This window comes from Eulemur rufifrons, chromosome 15, assembly GCF_041146395.1.
Source record: "Eulemur rufifrons isolate Redbay chromosome 15, OSU_ERuf_1, whole genome shotgun sequence".
NCBI classification, from domain to species: Eukaryota; Metazoa; Chordata; class Mammalia; order Primates; family Lemuridae; genus Eulemur; species Eulemur rufifrons.
The window spans coordinates 108,142,023-108,159,854 of NC_090997.1; the positions used below are offsets into that span (position 1 = coordinate 108,142,023).

Here is a 17,832-nt window from a genome sequence, read left to right on the forward strand (position 1 = left end):
AGAGCAACTGGTACGGCTTCATTTCCGAAATATTTTTACACGTCGGATCCTTTTTAAACCGCAGAATACTTCACAAACCTCCCTTATGTGTAACAGTTAAACTTTCAGTATCCACTAGCTGAGACAATGTATCTAGGAGACAAGCAGAAAGAATTCACAGCCGTGAACCCCAGTGCCTTTGCACATGTTGCGAAACCAGGAGGACAAAGGTGCGAGAGTCGCACTCAGAGCACTGACCAGGCTGCTGCTTGTCCTACTCGAGCACCTCGAGTAAGTCGGGCCCGCGGCCCACCGGACGGCAGTGGCCGGCACCTTGAGTTGGGCACTGGCAGGTTATTGCCTTGTGCTGGGTTGTCTGTTTTTATCCTGGCTCATCCAACAAGCAGCAATGTTGTGTTGCTTGTTGCTCTACGCCGTCTTGTGGCCTCAGGGGCTCCAGGCCGTGGAGGTCTGGTCCGCTCCTCCTGCCTCTCGCCTTCCCTGCACAAGTGAGAAAATCCGGGATGTTCTTCTCACAGCAGTGGCAGAGGCACAAGAAGGCAGGTCCCGGCACGCAGGGAAGCTGAGCCCAAGCTCAGGTCAGGTCCAAATGCGGCAGCCACGGTCAGTCCACGTGTGTGGGCCCAAGGTCGCAGGCTGGGAGGAGCACCGGCCTCCCCCGGGAGAGCCACAGAACCGGGGTAGGGGGAGCGGGGCGTGGGCCAACACAATGTGTTCATTCCTGGAAATGGGGCGTCGATGTCCTGAGTGGGAACCGACTGTTGAAGTGGGGAGAGTGTGCGGGCTGCAGGCGGGGAGGGTTCCCGTGCCCAGGACCGGGTTGTGGTTGCCACGGTAACTGGGACTTGGCAGTGGCCATCGCAGGCAAACAAACTAGTCCCCGCGCGTCAGAGCAGCGCAGCAGGCCCGCGCACGCCGGGCGTCAGGCCAGGCAACGGTGACCCGGTGAGGGCGGCAGAGGAAATTCGGGCAGGCCGCGAAGAGGTCGTCAGGGAGGCTGGGGGAGAGCAAGGCACGCAGACGCCTGGCGAGGCTGCGTCCAGAGCAAACTCAACCGTCCGGGAAAACCGCCTCCGAGAGGGAGACTCTTGAGTAGCTTCTCGCAGATGCTCCTCTAAGGCCCTGGGACAAGGGCCTGCAGGGATCTGGCGCACTCCTGCGGCCTAATTCACGCTGCCCAGTGAAACCCCCGCTTGCCCACGCGGGCAGCACTCCGCGGCCCAGAGCGTTACTGTAAACAAAGCTGAACTTGCGTGTATAAAGCCAGACCTGGCCCTGGCTGCTGATTCCCATGGCCTCTTCTTTATACCACCGTTCAGGGTAATAATTCTTTGCTCAATGGAGGAGTGCTCATACAGTAGAACACTGAGTCCTCTTGGAAAAAAAAGAAAAAAGAAAGGCATTATTTCTTGGGAAGGGAAAGCACTTAAAAATACCTTCACTTGTATTCTTGAATACTGTTGAATCTGAGATACTACCCCTTGTAAGATATACCGAAAAGGGAAAAAAAAAAGTTACCAATTAAAATGTGACAGACATTTTCTCATCTCTTAGAATTCCTATTTGATACTTATTGAGAGAACTGTGTAAGACTTCTTTCGGCATCGACTGTGCTTGCTGAGGGTATTTACACGGAAGGGCAGCGGTGGGCAGCAGTGTGCAGGGAGGTGCGCGTGGCCCGTCCACCTGCCCAGGTGACACACTCAGTCAGGGCGGGCGGCACGTCCTTCCCCGAGAGCTGCCCGGTGACGTGCCGGTCGGTGCCTCTTTGCTCGTGGAAGCAGCTGCTGTTCGATTCCAATCACCAGGTATGTCTCCTGCCCGTCCCCAGCTCCATGCCGATGGAATAACGCACGAGGTTCCCTCCGTCTCGTCCCTTTTGGGTCAGTGTGACGTTTTGCGATTCATCCTTGGTGGCCGTGTGTGTTGCCTACTCACTGCCCGCAGTGCACATGTGTGATGGCACACTGTGTGCACACACCACACTTGGTTTCCGCGTTTCCCAAGTAACGGATATTTTGTTTTTCCTCCCAGGTTGGGGCTATTACAAACGAAGACCCCATGTGCGTTCTCGTACTAGTGACTCTGTGAGTGTGTGTTTAATTACTCCTGGAGACACAGGGAAGAGCAGGTTTCCACACGGTCCTACCCGTCCGCACTCACGGAGGAGCTCGCTGGAGCTGCCGTGGTCCCAGAGCTCTGCGACGTCGGGCGGGCGTTTCCGATTTGGGCCCCTCCAGCAGGCGGGTGGTGATGTCTCACTGTGGTTTTTATGTGCGTTTCCATGACGACTGATGATGTTGAACAGTTTTTTCAAGTACTTACTGTTCAGTCATCTTTTTCACTTTGAAGTGTCTATTTCAAACTTTGCAAAGATTAGGTTGGCTTGTTGGTCTTTTGTATTGATCTGTAGGAGTTGCTTATATGACCGGGAAGCTCTGGCAGGTGTATGTGTTAGGAATGCCTTCTCCAGGGCTGTGGCTGGCCTTCTCACTTGCTTAATGGCATCTTCTGGTGAGCGTAAGTCCTAAATTTTAATGACGTCCAGTTTGCCACGTGTCGCTGCTGTGGTCAGCGCTTTCTGCGTCTGCCCTGGAGATCTCTGTCGAAACCAATGTCACAGTCACGTTCTCCTGCATTTTATTTTATGGTCTTTGTATTTTAGCTTTTGTGTTCAGATCTCTAGCTTATCTCTAATAAATTTTATGTGTGGTGTGCGTTAGGCTTTTTTCTCGGTAGTTGGCATTTGGATATCCCACTGTTCTGGAATTATTTGTTGAGAAGACTTTCCCTCGTGGAATTGCTTTGGCGCCTTGTCAAATACCAATTGAACACATAGCTTTGAGTCTACTTATAACTTTTATTCTTTTCTGTTCAACTATCCAGCTATCCTCAGCCTGCTAACATACTGGCTGGACAACTGGCTTTATGATGACTTTTTAAGTAAGGTCATACCCACCCTCCAGCTCTGTTCTTTTAGAAGAAAGCTTTGGACGTCTTAGGTCCTTTGCATTTCCCTATACATTTTAGAACCAACACGTCAGTGTCTACTAAAGAGCTTCCTAGAATTTTGATAGGAATTATGTTGGATCCACAAATCAATTTGTAGGGGAATTAACATTAGTATGTTACTCATTTATTAACACGGTATATCTCTCCATTTATTGAGGGTTTCTTTAATTTTTTTAATAATGCTCTTTAGCTTTTAATGCCTTGCACATATTGTCATAAATTTATTTCTAAGTGCTTTTTGTTTTTGATGTTAGAGCAAATGACATTTGGATTTTTTTAGGTTCCAATGATTCATTGACAGTATATGCAAATAGAGGTAACTTTTGCATGTTGATCTCGTATCGTGGGACCTTGCCATGTTCACTATTAATTCTAGCAGTCTTTCTTTGTAAACGCTTTAGAATCTTTTTTTAACACGCACAGTCCTATCATGTCCCATGTGTGATTAACCACAGTCTGCATCTTTCCTTCCAATCCTTACGGATTTCACGTTCTTTCCTTGGTTATCTTTGTGGGACCTTCAGAGTAATTATAAAAATAAGTGGTGTATTTACAATGTTACAGTGGAAGCATTCAGGCTTTTGTCATTAACTATGATCTTAATTAGGCTTTTAAAAAAAATATGCACTTTGTCAGATAAAGAAGGTTTTCTTCTATTCCTGGTTTCCTGGGAGTTTTGCCATTTAATTAATGAAATAGTTCACCTTAGTAAAAATGTACAACTAAATCTTCTTTTCAAAAGATTGATGATTTTCCTGTAGCTGAGAACATCTGCACAGAGGATACAATGCTATTGCAGTGACTAAAAGAGTTACTGGGTGTTAGCTTGGCATCTGAAATAGTCCCTTCCGTTTTGCAGGACACGTTGTCCCCTTTGCAAACACACTGGTGTATCGTTCCATTAGCAACTCTTGACCAGCTTAGGAAGCAGCGAGACAGGTTTGATATTGTGTTAACAAAATAGACCAGGAGGCTTATAAACCACAGAGATTTACTTCTCACTGCTCTGGGGACTGGAAGTCCAAGATCAAGAAACTGGCAGATTGATGTCTGGTGAGGGTCCACTTTGGGTTCGTAAACAGTGTCCTCACCGGGTAGACGGAGCAGCCCCCCGATCTCCTTCGTCGGGGGCACGTAGCTCATTCCCAGGGCTCCCCCAGCACCGACACTCAGACCGTAGGAGAGTCCGGCCGGGCTGGGGCTGAGCTGAGATGTCGCTCTATCCTCACCCTGTTTCTTCTTCCCCGTTCCAACTGCGCACCTGCCATATTTTTGGAAAGGTGACCTCAGGCTTAAAAACTTTTTGGCTTTGCAAATTAGATTCACTTAGTTGCCTCTTCTTGCTCAACATGGAATGAACAAGAAGATGGGGGTAGACACAAATTAGAATCCACCAGCGTAAGGTAGATATGAATCAATGTAAACATCACGGACATTGCACTTAGTGTCCATTTACTTGACAGCTAAGACCTGCTGGGGTGACGTGGGGCACCCCGTCCACTCTGGTAACATGTTCCTGAACAACTCGAGGTACTGGCTGCTCCTGAGTGACAGTTTTATGCGGTTCTTTGCAAACAAGGTGTGTCTGGGAAAGTCTATTGTGCCAAGAGGAGAGGGACGTGGAGAAATGAGACACAGAGTCCCTTGGCAACTCACACCAGTAGCATCCGGCCAGCAGGCTGGTGACCTCTCCAGTGACAAACAGCAGGACAGACCCGGGGTGGCAAATCCGGGGCCGGGAGCGGCGTCCTTGCAAGGGTGCAGGTACCTGAGCAGCACGCAGAGCACCTGGCAGCAAGCAGAAGTGGCCCTGGGCCCCAGCAAGGCCCCGGTGTCTGGGAATCCCATCTCCACGGCACTGGCTTGGGGACAGTCACCGTGGGGGCGGCTTCAGCTACTTCTGTGGTTCCAAAGCGCCTCAGGAGCCTCTGCCTGTTGGAGGGTGAACAACAAAGCTCTAAATGTTAATGCAAAGCTCTTGAGATGTGCTGGCCAGAGAAACACACACACGCAGCATAGAATTTCTTGAAATGTGGCCAAATCCAGAGATCTTTCTCTGTAGCATGGATGCGATTTGTCATTGTTTCCCACAAAATGCTTCAGGCATCATCTTCCTGAAACCACAGGTCGCCTGTGGTTAATACGAGAAGCATTTAGTAGTTTTTAAGTTCATAAATGTCTGGCAGCTGTTTGGTATAATCTAAATTCCCTTTGGTTGTATTATTTGGACAAACTGTCAGGCACATTATAAGTCACAAACATCTAATACTAGTTCAGGAAATGAACTAGTATTTTCTTTAATGGACTTTCCACCAACTTTACGAAGGTGAGCTTTCTTTAAAACACGGTTGTTAAAGCAGATAACTGGCGGATTGCGTCTCGAGCGGGCGCTCGCCCTGTGCCCCAGCGGTGTCTCCGCAGCCTGTCGCGGGACCCTCGCCTTCATCACGGCTTTGCTAGAAGAAAACGTGATTTGAATTTCTGCAGTAAGCTGAGTTCTTCACGCAGAGGCAGGTTCCTCAGGCGGCCTGTGTGTGCTAGCGGCCCTCACCACCCCGACGCGGGTGCAAACACACGTGGGTTGTCGTCTGACTCCGCTGCAAGAGCTTTGATACTTACAACATGCTCAGCAAATTTTAAGAGGTTTTTGGTTTATTCGATATTATTTCATGATTAGCCTTCCAATATGACATAAAACCCACAAGAGTTACACTGCAAGAATTTCCCACAACTATTTCTATAGATACAGTGTGTCCTTGGATGGAGCATGAAGAATGTTCTGTGGCCAGATAATCACACCATAAATTCTGTGCACTAATAACATTTCTGAACGAGCGCCCGGTGACCATGTCGGTGAGGGAGGGGTTTTGCAGCTGCCGCCACCGGGGCTGGCCCTGCCCGGGGAGTGGGGGTGGGGGGCTCCCTCGTGATCCATCAACAGTCTCTACAAAGAAACAACCCCAAGCAGCGTTGAGCTCAGCACCTTTTTTCGTCTGTTCACTCGATCTAAAGTAAATTATGGAACAATTAAGAAAGAAACATGAATCATTGTCATTTTAATTTCATACCAATTTCCTAGTTATAGTTGGGGCAAAATCCTCTTTAAGATAAGAGTATTAACTCGGGGGGGGGGTGTTTATTTATGTCTCATGTGTTTACTAAACAAAATCTAGAGTATACAAAAGGAGGTGCAGAACTTATAAGGCACAATTGACATGAAATGTCAGTTGATGACCAATTTCTTCTTCTCTTTTGATCATTAAACCCATTTTGAGCACCTGCTGTGGCATTTGGGTGACGTTTGGCGTCTGTCTGGGGTCACCCTGCAAGTGTCGATCTGGACAGAGGCAGTGACAGCTTCAGTCGTCACCAGCCACGATTGCAACGGGCTGAGAGCACCAAGGGCCAGAGCGGGGAATGATTGTTAGTCATCTGGGAATAGGAAATAGGGAAGAAGCTAAACAGTAACATTTATTTTTGTACATCTCCAGTGAATGCACAAAATTATATACTTTTTAAAACTCTAATGGCAGCATTTGGTAATATAGTCAGTAATGAATTCACCATAAAATTATGTATGTCATTATCCTTGCTTTGTGAATAGAATCACTGAGAAGCTGAAATGTAGGTGATTTTCTAACAATTGATATTATTACTATGATTTATTATCTCAAAAGAAATTTGCTGAGAGCCTGTTATGGGCCAGGTATCCTTTCAGCATTGGAAAGACAGTGACGTGATAGCTGGCAGGTGCAGAGCACCGTCACTATGCCAGGACAGGACAGGGACGATCTCGTTGATCCTCGGACAACCCCTGTGCCTGGCACTGCGGCTCCCCCACGCCACCCCTGCAGCGACCGGCTCCGGCCGGGTGGTCTTGAAACAGAGACACACTCAGCTCCCTCATGTGTCCCACCTGCTTGGTGTCACCTTTATGGTCCTAAGACCCCATTGCCCTAGGGGGTCAGTTACAAAGCAGGCTCAGAGCACACCTTATCGACAGTGACTTCCGATTCGGGAGAGAGATCCTGGGTGCCCGGCCCTGCCGTTCCTCTCACTTTCAGCCTCATGGAGGGGCTCTCCCCGCGGCCATCCCGCCTGGCGCTCCCGCTGTGCCAGAAAGGTCAGGAAAGGTCTCTATTCCCGGGCGCTGCGGCCGGTCAGGCGTGTGTGTGCACATCCGCGTGTGTCTTTAGCGTACACACACACACGCTAAAGTATTCCTGGCTTAGCTGTTTGCAGCAGAAAATGGATATAAATAGACACGTCTAAACACTAAGGAGAAACCAAGTTTATTAACATAAAACGAGGCAAACCTTTATACATTGCAATGCATCATGCTGAAATTTTTAAAAGCCGTTGTTTTATTTTTATGTGAATGAGTTTCAGTATTCATGGAGCACAGTGCCTGGTTCACAGACCTGAGTAAGAATACCCTGTGATAGTAATATTAATAGAATACTGTTACTCTTTACTAATTCCCAGTGGCGAAGCTTGTTTCAGACACATTGCAGTGGAAATTTCCACCATTTGGGGCTGATCAGCCTGGGTACGTTGAGAGCCTGTTCTGCTTAGATCCAGGTGGGCGCGTGGAGCTTGCGCTGCTCCCACTGGCAGAGGGCGTGGGCGGCGGGTGCTGGCGTGTGAGAGGGGCCACGAGGGCTCTCCTGAGACTAGACAAGCTCCCACCCCAGGGCGCTCGGCTCGTGCCCCCTTGGCATGTGCTCTGGAGCACAGAAAAGGCGGTTTCCAGCCTCGGGTCTGGCTCCGACCCGGGGCATCCAGACCACCTGGGGATCACCTGTCCAAGGCGACTGCCGTGCGGACCGTGAGCTCACTGTGTGCTCAGCAAAGAGTGTCCGTCCTTTCCACAGACTCCAGGTGTGGGTCGGTGATGGCGGGGGCACCTTGGAGCCACCGGGACGTGGGGCCCCACATGTTCCTGGTTCTCTGAGCCCCAGAGTGGCCACACCCTCTTCATCTAGTCCTCGGTGCCCCCAGTCGCACCTTTCTGCCGGCTCCATGCGTGAGACGCCCCCTTGGCTCTGCTGACCTGGCTTTTGTCTCCCTCCTCACCCCAGTGTCGTCCTGTGACCAGGAGCACCAGTCCGCCCTCGAGGAGGCCAAGCAGCCCAAGAACGACAACGTGGTGATCCCTGAGTGTGCTCACGGCGGCCTCTACAAGCCGGTGCAGTGCCACCCCTCCACGGGGTACTGCTGGTGCGTCCTGGTGGACACGGGCCGCCCCATTCCCGGCACGTCCACGAGGTAAAGTGCACCCCAGGGGCGGCGGGGAGGCTGAGGCGTGAGCGTCGGGAAGGCAGAGCCCCGTTCCCCGCCCACCCCCAGTCTCCGTCAGCCGTGAGGCCGGCACCTCCCGGCCGGGTCGGGCTGGGCAGGCTGGGCCTGCAAGTGGCGGCTGTCTGAGTGTCAGCCATGTCCTCAGTTTCTGTGCAGGGACCACCTGGGGACACGGACGGCTTTGGCTCTCGGGAACTAGAGGGCATCATTTCTCTACTGGTCGCTAAGAACTGGCTTAGAGGCGCTGGAGAGCGGGGGCTGGCCGCGGTGGGCAGTGCTGCTCCTCCTGCGGGGCGGGACGGCTCTGAGACGCTGGTGTCGGGCCAGGCGGGCACTGGGGAGGGGGCAGGCGACCGCGCAGCCCCTGTGCCCTGGCTTTGGCAAAGACCTAATGTTGGGCTGAAAGCGCCGCCCGCTCGGGACGGCTTCATACGGACACGCGTGCCCTGAACCTACCGCCGAGGGGGAGGGCAGGGCCGTCCTGGTCTCCGAGGGTCTGGATACGAGCACAGCTGTTCACTGACGCTTCCTGTGAGTTTGAGCACAGCAAATAGCTTCACGGCAGCACCTGGAGAACGAGTTATTTGTCCGTGGAAGTCGTACGATGAGTGGAGACGTTTTTGCAGCGCTTTGTTATATGAATTTGCCTTTGATTTTTCTTAGATTTATATAAAAATAGTTTACAAATTTATGAAAATATTGCCTCTCACATATATCAGATTTAGCCACTGACCTCACCCCTAGTGCCTAGGCATGGGCATGTGACGCTTCCTAAATTATTTCCCTGAGTTTTTCAAGAATAACCACTGGGCATTTAGAGGTGGGAACATCCGTGCAGGTTTCGGGAACTAACGCTTGTTTCACCAAGATCGAGTCCACCCGCCCAGCCTGGCCGGTGCAGCAGGGCCGGTGACCTCAGGAGCCCTGCCTGGGAACTGTGGTGGCCCCGCGGCCAGCGCCCGCCGTCCCAGCGCCCTGGAAGGCCGTGCGCTTCCGAGCCGCACCCCGCAGAGGAGGCCGCACGGAGCGGGGTCCAAGCAGGGCTCCGAGGCCAGCGGCTGCGGTTTGGCTTACTCCGGGCTGGGCTGACACAGGGGCTTGTTTCAGACAAGTGTGCTCTGCGCGGTTGGAGAGAACATAAATCTTTCCAAGGTTTTGGTTTGAGAACTTTTTTTTTTTTTTGGTCCCTGTGCATATGTATATAGGGGATACTGTTTTCTAAGAAACCTTTCTTGGAAGTGGTGTTTCTGCATGTTTCAGATTTTGGCTGGTTTCCTGTATACTTGGGGGGACATTTGTTCCCCAGCTCCAGCCGTACCCGCTGTGGCCCGGCCCTGCGCCCCTGCGTCTCCCAGCAGGGGCGAAGTGTCCTGGCAGACGCTGGCCTGCACCGGCCAACGAAAACCCTCAAGCTGTCAGCCCCAGAACTGCTCACTCTGGCTCCGACGATGAGGTCAGCACTTACCACGTTATCCTTGAAGAACCTGCAGACATGCTTACAAAACGCCTCACCAGAAACTAACAACCCCTCTCTTCCCATCCATCCGTCCCCATTTCGTCCTTCCCGAACCGTATCTGGTTTCATGGCAGAAAGAAAAGTGTCCAGTTCTCATTGGCCCTACTTTTGCCTACAGGAGGGAGTAACTCTCTCTTCCTGCAGTTTCCAGAAAGGGCATTAAATTAAACCATGGGGAGAAGCCCACTTAGACTCCTGCTGTATTTTTATACTTGTCATTTTTCATTCATTTGTTGAGCACAAATAGTGATTGGCAGGACATTCAAACACCGGGACAGATGAGGTCTGGTCTCCCCATGGGGTTTGTTTTCTGCGTGGGGGCGTCAGATAAGGAACGTTTTTCACAGCTGGACAGCTTTCCCTCGCGGCTGACAAAATCCTCAGACGCCCCCCGTCCTGGGACCTGGGAGCCACACACTGCACGGGGGCGGCAGGACCTTCTGGGCGACTTCAGCGGCTCAAAGGCTTGATTGCAATGAGCTGTTTTTTCCTTTCTGCTCTGCCGTCTCCAACTCCGTGGCAGGCTTTGTGGCTTGTCCATGCCGCAGTTTCTAGAAGTATCATATGTAGCTGCAACCACATATTTTGGAAGAAAAAGGTTGTTTCTCTTTTGATATCAAGAAAACCTCCCCCACCCGCCTGCAGTGGCCTTGTCCTCCCTCTGACCGGCTGGCAGGTCACCATGTGCCGGGACCCGGCCTGGCCTGGGCCGTGAGGAAGAGGAAGGGCCCATTGTGCTCCTGTCTCCAGGCCCAGGGCTGGCATGGGGTCAGCTCCTTGGTGCCCACGGCCACACAGAGCAGGTTCTGTGTCCAGCAAAGTCTTGATTTTTCTAGAAAAGCGCAGGGGGAGAACCCCCCCAACAGGGTCTCCTCACTCACACAAACGATCAAACAGGTGAGAGACAAAAACACGTGGAGGCCACGGTGGGCACATCGAGGGGCGGCTTCAGGGACGGGACCCTCCGAGGCCAAGATGGTGCCGCTGGTCACAGCCAGACTGGGGGTCCGGGCGGAGGGCAGGGCGTGTGGCGTCCTGGGGTGGGGGAGTCTGGTGCGCATGAAGGAGGAGGGGCACTGTCGGGACGGGGTGGGCCCAGCGAGACAGCAGACGAAAGCCAGAGACAGACAGCAGAGCCTGGACGTCGGGACGGGGCACGTGGTCGCCCGCGGGTAGCTGCTGGGACTGTTCAGTGAAGAAGTGATTCGGTCTCTCAGCAGCTCTGCAAAACCACTCGTATCTGTACACTCACTGTTGTTGGATAGACACCTGAACGTCCCCAGTGTTCCAGGCCCTGTGCTAGCGGCTCAGACGCACCAGTGACCCAAGCACGCAAAGTGCACGCTCCCGTGGGGCTCACGTTCTGAAGGGAGGAGACAGATAATAAGTAAAACATGCACAGACGAGCCAAGTGTGAGTGAGCATGTGCATGACGCGTGCTCCGGAGGAAAGTAGACGCGGGTCGGGAGTGGGACAGTGGGACAGGGACGTACCACGGACGGGATCACGGGGTGACCCCTGCAGTGCTGACACTGAAGCCGGGGAGCGAGCGACGGCCCAGCCAGAGCTAGTGGAAGCAGCCTGCACGGTGGATTCCCAGCGCCGGAATCCAGGCGCTTGGAGCAGGAGGTCTGGTCTGTGGACCAGGGAGCCTTCGGTTCCAAGCACTGAGATGAGAAGCTGACAAACGGGCGTGAACAGCCACACAGGTTCCTCTCGAAGAGGTGCTGGCGTGGGGGGCGAGCTCAGTTGTGGGCGGTACTGTCATCTGGCGATGCTGCCCAGGACACGGCATCTCCCATCTGTTCTGTCATCCTTGTTCTGTGGGCTCAGCCCTCGGGCAGGTTCCCCTCTTGGTCATAAGGTGACTGCAACAGCTCCGGATGTCTCAGCCATACGCACAGTGCTCATAGGACTCAGGAACCCGTCTCTTTCTGAGGAGCCCAAAATACCTTCCCTGGAAGTCCCCTAGCCAATCGAACTCACGGATCATTGGCCAGGATTGGATCGTGTGCCATGGCTAAGCCTATCGCTGGCGAGAAAAAGGGAAGCGGCTTAAACTCATCTGGACAGACAGGGACGCTGGGGGGCCCGTCAGTCGTCAGCACGGGGCCGTGTCTGGTAAGTCGCCAGGCAGCGTCCCCAGCCCTGCTTCCCCCAGTTTCTGCTGTGACGGAGCAGCGAAGTCACAGAAAGTCGTCTGCACCACTGTGTAAATGCCCCGTGTGGCATTGATGTGACTGTCTGAAATAAGCAGTTCCGGGGAGACGCTTGACAGTGTTGACTTATACCTGGGTAGGCAGCTAGTGTTTTCCTCAGCCACCCTCAGTGTTTCCTGATGGGGAAGAAAAACCTAAAAAGTCAACAACAGGAAGAAGCTATGAAAACAAAACGCACCACCCTGTATATGCTGGCCCTGTCCCCCTCGTGTCGCCAGGCAGGAGCACTGGGGAGCATTGCTCAGGGAGCACAGACGCACACCGTGCTGCCTGTCCCCGGCAGACAGAGCCCCCGCCGCAGTCTCTGGCGGGAAGCTCTGACACAGTGAGGGGGACAGAGGCTGCAGCGCCTCCTAGTTCTCCTGCCTTTTTGTGTTGGGATCGAAGTCTTGGCCTGGTGCGCAGATGCCCTGGAGGACGGAGTCCAGGCCCCTGTGGTAGGCGAGCAAGCTGGGGCAGAGGGGCACGTTTCAGCAGGGCCACTACCTACCATGGGGAGATGGCTGGAAAGGCCGGGATGGCCGGGATGGCTGGGATGGCCGGGATGGCCGGGATGGCCGGAGTGGCCGGGATGACCAGGATGGCCGGGATGGCTGGGATGGCCGGGATGGCCGGGATGGCTGGGATGGCTGGAAAGGCCGGGATGGTCGGGATGGCCAAGATGGCCGGGATAGCTGGAATGGCCGGGATGGCCGGGATGGCCAAGATGGCCGGGATGGCTGGAATGGCCAGGATGACCAGGATGGCCGGAGTGGCCGGGATGACCAGGATGGCCAAGATGGCTGGGATGGCCGGGATGGCCGGGATGGCTGGGATGGCTGGAAAGGCCGGGATGGTCGGGATGGCCAAGATGGCCGGGATGGCCGGGATGGCCAGGATGACCAGGATGGCCGGGATGGCCGGGATGGCTGGAATGGCCAGGATGGCCGGGATGGCCAGGATGGCTGGGATGGCTGGAATGGCCAGGATGGCCGGGATGGCCGGGATGGCTGAGATGGCCGGGATGGCTGGAATGGCCGGGATGACCAGGATGGCCGGGATGGCTGAGATGGCCGGGATGGCTGGAATGGCCGGGATGACCAGGATGGCCGGGATGGCCGGAATGGCTGGAATGGCCGGGATGGCCGGGATGGCCAGGATGGCTGTCAGATCCAGTGGGGATCGGGCTGCTTGCCAGCAACTACACTAGTGCCCAGAAGAGGGAGATTTCCCCTTGGCCGTCCACCTGCCGTCTGTTCCTACCTTGGGTCAGGGCAGCCTCTGTCCCCGCCTCCAGAGCTGTCCCCCTTGGCGTGCACACGTGCACACGTGGCCACGTGGGCGTGCGACTGCATTCCTCCCTGGCGGGCAGCCTGCTGTGTACGGGCAGCACAGAGAAGGGCGTTCTTTCTTCCTTCCTTTCTTTCTTTTTTCTTACATGAATAAATTAAAACAGACACTATTGAAACGGAGGGCGATGGATGTCAAAGCTGAATTTAATTATTTTTAAATTTGAGATGTCAAAGGCATTGACGCTATTTCTTGAGATCGCTGTTTCTGCAAGGTACAGGCATTTCACGCTCCCCTTTTAAGAGAGAAGAAGGCTGTTACCTAAATATGTATTTTTGTATTAGCATCAGTGATAGGATTCTTAGCACATCTCCAGTCCAGACTTGGAACAAAACCGGAATGGCCATCCAGGGCACCGGCTTCCACTTGCTCCAAAGTTAGAAGATTCAGAGTGGGGAGAAGAGGTGCTGTGCTCTTACCACCCCCGTTACAAAGTGGGCAAAAGATACGAACAGAAGTTTTTTCAAAATAAGATAGACAAATGGCCAAAAAACATATAAAAAATGCTCAATGTCACTGATCATTAGGGAAATGCAAATTAAAATCATAATGAGATATCTATCACCTTAGTCCTGTTAGAATGGCTTTTATTAAAAAGTCTAAAAACAATAGATGCCAGTGTGGATGCAGAGAGAAAGGAATGTTTATACACTGTGGTGGGACTGTAAACTAGTACAACCCCTACGGAAGACAGTGTAGAGATTCCTCAAAGAACTAAAAGTAGACCTATTATTTGATCCAGCAATCCCACTACTAGGTATCTACCCAAAGGAAAATAAGTCATTTTATCAAAAAGACACTTGCACTCGAATATTTATTGCAAGACACAATTCACAGTTACAAAGATGTGGCATCCAGGTGCCCATCAATTCATGAGTGGATTAACAAAGTGTAGTATATTTGCACCATGGCGTACTACTCAGCCATGAAGAAGAATGAATTAATGCCTTTTGCAGCAATTTGGAAGGAACCGAGACCAACTATCTCGAGAATGGAAAACTTAACACTACATGTGCTCTCTCATAAGCTGGAACTAACCGATGGACACGCGTGCCATTTGCACTTCTCACGAAGTCTCTCCCGAGGCCCTGGACGACACCTGTGCTCCAGGCTGTGATGGTGCTGGCGGGCGCTGCTCTCCCCTCAGAACATCACCTGCCACGTGGGTGGCCCAGGGCCCCAGGAGACCCCCGGGATGGACGTTCCTACAGAGGGCAGGTGGCCAGGAGAGCACCAGACGGCACGGCTGGGGGGCTGCAGAGCCAGTGGGGGGGAGGGAGGCGGCTGGGGGGACTTGTCCCGGTGGTGGGATTCCACAGACAGGGGCCGGGTGATGCCGTCTGAGGACGCCCCACTTCCCAGGAGCGGACCTGCCCAGTCCTCGTCTGGGACCAGCCTGTGAGAAGCTCGACTTTCAGTCAAAGCTGCGGGACTCTGGCTTGCAGACGCCGGTCCCTGGGCCGACTGTCCCGGTTGAAGTCCGGACTCTGGGGGGCAGGGTCTCACAGCCACCACATGCTCCATTTTGGTCGTCTGTGTCCTCCCTAGATGGGAGGGTCCCCCCGGCACCGCAGTGTCTGGAGCACAGCAGCACTTGTCAAGAGGGTGGGGCCAGTGCGCACCTGGCTGTCCACGATTTGGGTCTGAGGTGCCACCCCCCACCGCCAGTTCCACAGCTCCCAGGTGCCACCCCCCACGGCCAGTTCCACAGCTCCCAGGTGCCACCCCCCACGGCCAGTTCCATGGCTCCCAGGTGCCTGCCCCACCCAGCGCCCGTGCCCACCCGCCACGGCCACCTGCCTGCCTGGGCGTCAGCCCCCAGCCCCCACAGACGGGCTTCTCTGCAGTTTTCTATCAGTGCTGGGACCAGAAGTAGATTTTTTTTTAACACTGAGACAAACTTTTTCAGCTTCATGAATTGTACTGAAAGTGAGTTAGTCCTCGAGCAACTAGGACTAGAGAACGTATCAGTGTCCCGTTCTGAGGCTCTTTCTGCCATGCTGCATCCTTCCCGGGGGTGAGCGGCCGGCCCGCCGCCCTCCTTCACACACGCTTCCGGCTCTCACGGCCCCTCCCTGCCCTTCTCTGTCCGCACTTTTCATACAGTCGTGAGCAGCAGGCGGGCGGTGCTGGCAGCCGGTGGGCGTGTGGTTGGTCTCGGGACCTGCACCCGGAGCGGCCTGGCCACGGGGCAGGGGTCTCCGCATGTTCTCCCTGCGGCTGTGGGAAAGCAGCCCCTCGACCGAGCTGCAGAAAGGAGCAAACAGGAACCAAGCCAGGGCGTTGCCACACCAGAGCCACATGCCGTGCTGGGTGCCGGGGTCAGGGACGGGCACAGACACTTGAAAGAAAATTCCTGTACCAAGGTCTCCAACCAGGTGCTTTCTCTTTCCTCCCCCTCAGGTACGAGCAGCCGAAATGCGACAACACGGCCCGGGCGCACCCGGCCAGAGCCAGGGACCTGTACAAGGGCCGCCAGCTGCAGGGTGAGTGGCCCGGCGGGCGGGCGGGGGCTGGGCGCTGCCCCGCGTCGAGGGTTCCTGCAGATCTGGAACAAAACCGAGCTTATCCAGCTCCACTTGGCAGAGGGCTTGGCTGGGACCTTGAGCCCAGCGCAGATTAAGAGGGTCCCGCAGGTAAAGTCCTCGGGGAGTCCCCAGGTTGCTGTCACTTGTGGCTGGCAAAGTCCTGAGGCCACCAAGTGCGAGGTCAGACATGGAAGAGAAGGGCAAACGCCACGCTGAAATCAGAAAATTCCCACAGCGGAACCTCATGCTTCTGAAATACACAGTCAAAAGGATCCTTTATTTATTCTACCTAAAAGAAAGCAATAATTCAAATGCCGTTCTCTGACATTTTAATAAAACATGAGCTCAATCTATGTATCAAGTGAGTTCAGTTGCAAAGAACCATTTGAAACTAAACAGAGGCAGTGAGTTTAAATCTGTAATGATCACAAAAAGCATCCAGAAAAAGATGGTTCATAGATGTTCTCTTTCATCAAAAAGCAAAACATCAAAAATGATTCCATAGCAGTTAAACCTACAGACTGTCAGGGAACCGCCGTCCTTGTAGGAATTTGCGTAGATGCGAAACGGCTGCTGGGTTGCAGAGCGCCGGCGGACACAGCGCGGTCCCAGCCCAGGTCCTGTCCGGACCTCGGCTGGGTCGGGGCGAGCTCTGGCATCACGGGCCACTCGACGCCATCGGTCAGACACTTCAGAGCCACACTCTGTTTTATTTCATTTTGATCCACTCTGCTCATGAGACATCCCCAGGTTGTGAATGTTTAGCCGAAGTCTCAGAGACCATGAACGTCACTGTGTAATGTTTTTACTGACAGCAGTGTTTGACCTTGGTCTCACGCAGAGTCTGGACAAGTTCCTTGGCAGAAAACTTGCAGTTCCTGCGTTGTTCGTACTATCCCTGATAAAGGGTCTTAAATTTTGAAAGGTAAAGATGTTTTTCTGCTTATAAACAAAGGTAGGACGACCAGAACATCCAGTAAGTAAATTCTTCATTCCTACGTTTCTGTATCTGTCCAACAACATCTCGAACAAAAACACGTGGCAGGGAGGAGGCAGAGATGGCGGAACAGGGTTCCGGGGAAGCAAAACACGACTTCTCCACCAGCACGGAGTCCAAGTGGCCCCTCTGTCCCTCTGCTTGTCCTGGGACGTGCTTGTCCCCTTCCCAGCGGGGCAGGTTTGAGGAATCTCTCCGAGGCGTTGTTTTCATCCTAGTGTTTCTCTGTGTGTGTGATCAGCTTGCCTTTGCTTAAGAGCCCGGCTTCTCTCTGCACCTGGGTGTGCGGGGGAGTCGCTAACAGTGCAGACACAACACCCCTGCGGATCCCTGGCGGAGGGTCTGCCGTGTCCTCGGAGGTGCTCGATCCGGAGCTGAACTGCGAGCTCCGTGAGGCTCCTGGCAGCAGGGAATCCTCTCCCCCATCATCTGGTGCTGCTCTTGCCTCTGAAGTCGGATATTAACGCTGGGGGGCTGTACGCTTCCTACAGAGACATAACACACTTACCACGCTGCATGGAAAACCCTCAGTAGATAGATGTTTGCCGGTTTTGACTGGTCTTAATCATGTCATCTAAACGTCAAACAATCTGTCCTTTGCCACCAACATGCTTGTTAAAGGGTCCAAGCTGCTTAACATTTTTTTTTGGTTATACCAAGCTGCATTACTTTTCAGCCAAGCTGCACTGTTCTCGCCGTCTTTGCACAGGTAACAGGCATGTGATGTCTAATGTGCATCACGCTTTCCTCTTCGTGGGTGAGAGAGAGTGTGACAGAAGGTGACTTCTGCTACCTCTTGTGTCTGCACTCGGTGGGAAGATCTTCCTGTGGTGAAATCAAGGGCCTGACCCCAAGACAAGAGTTCTCGATTAAAGACTGAATTGGTCGTTTATCTGGTGAGAGCGAATGGTCACTGATGTGGAAAAATGT

General features: G+C 53.3%; 1 protein-coding gene across 2 annotated transcripts in view; it reads left to right on the top strand.

Moving 5' to 3' along the window:
• The window catches only part of SMOC2 (SPARC related modular calcium binding 2), a 150,689-nt gene that overhangs the window by 94,182 nt on the left and 38,675 nt on the right, over window positions 1-17,832 (top strand). For both annotated transcript variants that reach the window (XM_069487770.1, XM_069487771.1), the window contains exons 8-9: window positions 8,094-8,280; window positions 15,781-15,863. In XM_069487770.1, coding sequence (XP_069343871.1) covers window positions 8,094-8,280; window positions 15,781-15,863 — 270 coding nt within the window. The remainder of the gene's footprint in view (window positions 1-8,093; window positions 8,281-15,780; window positions 15,864-17,832) is intronic.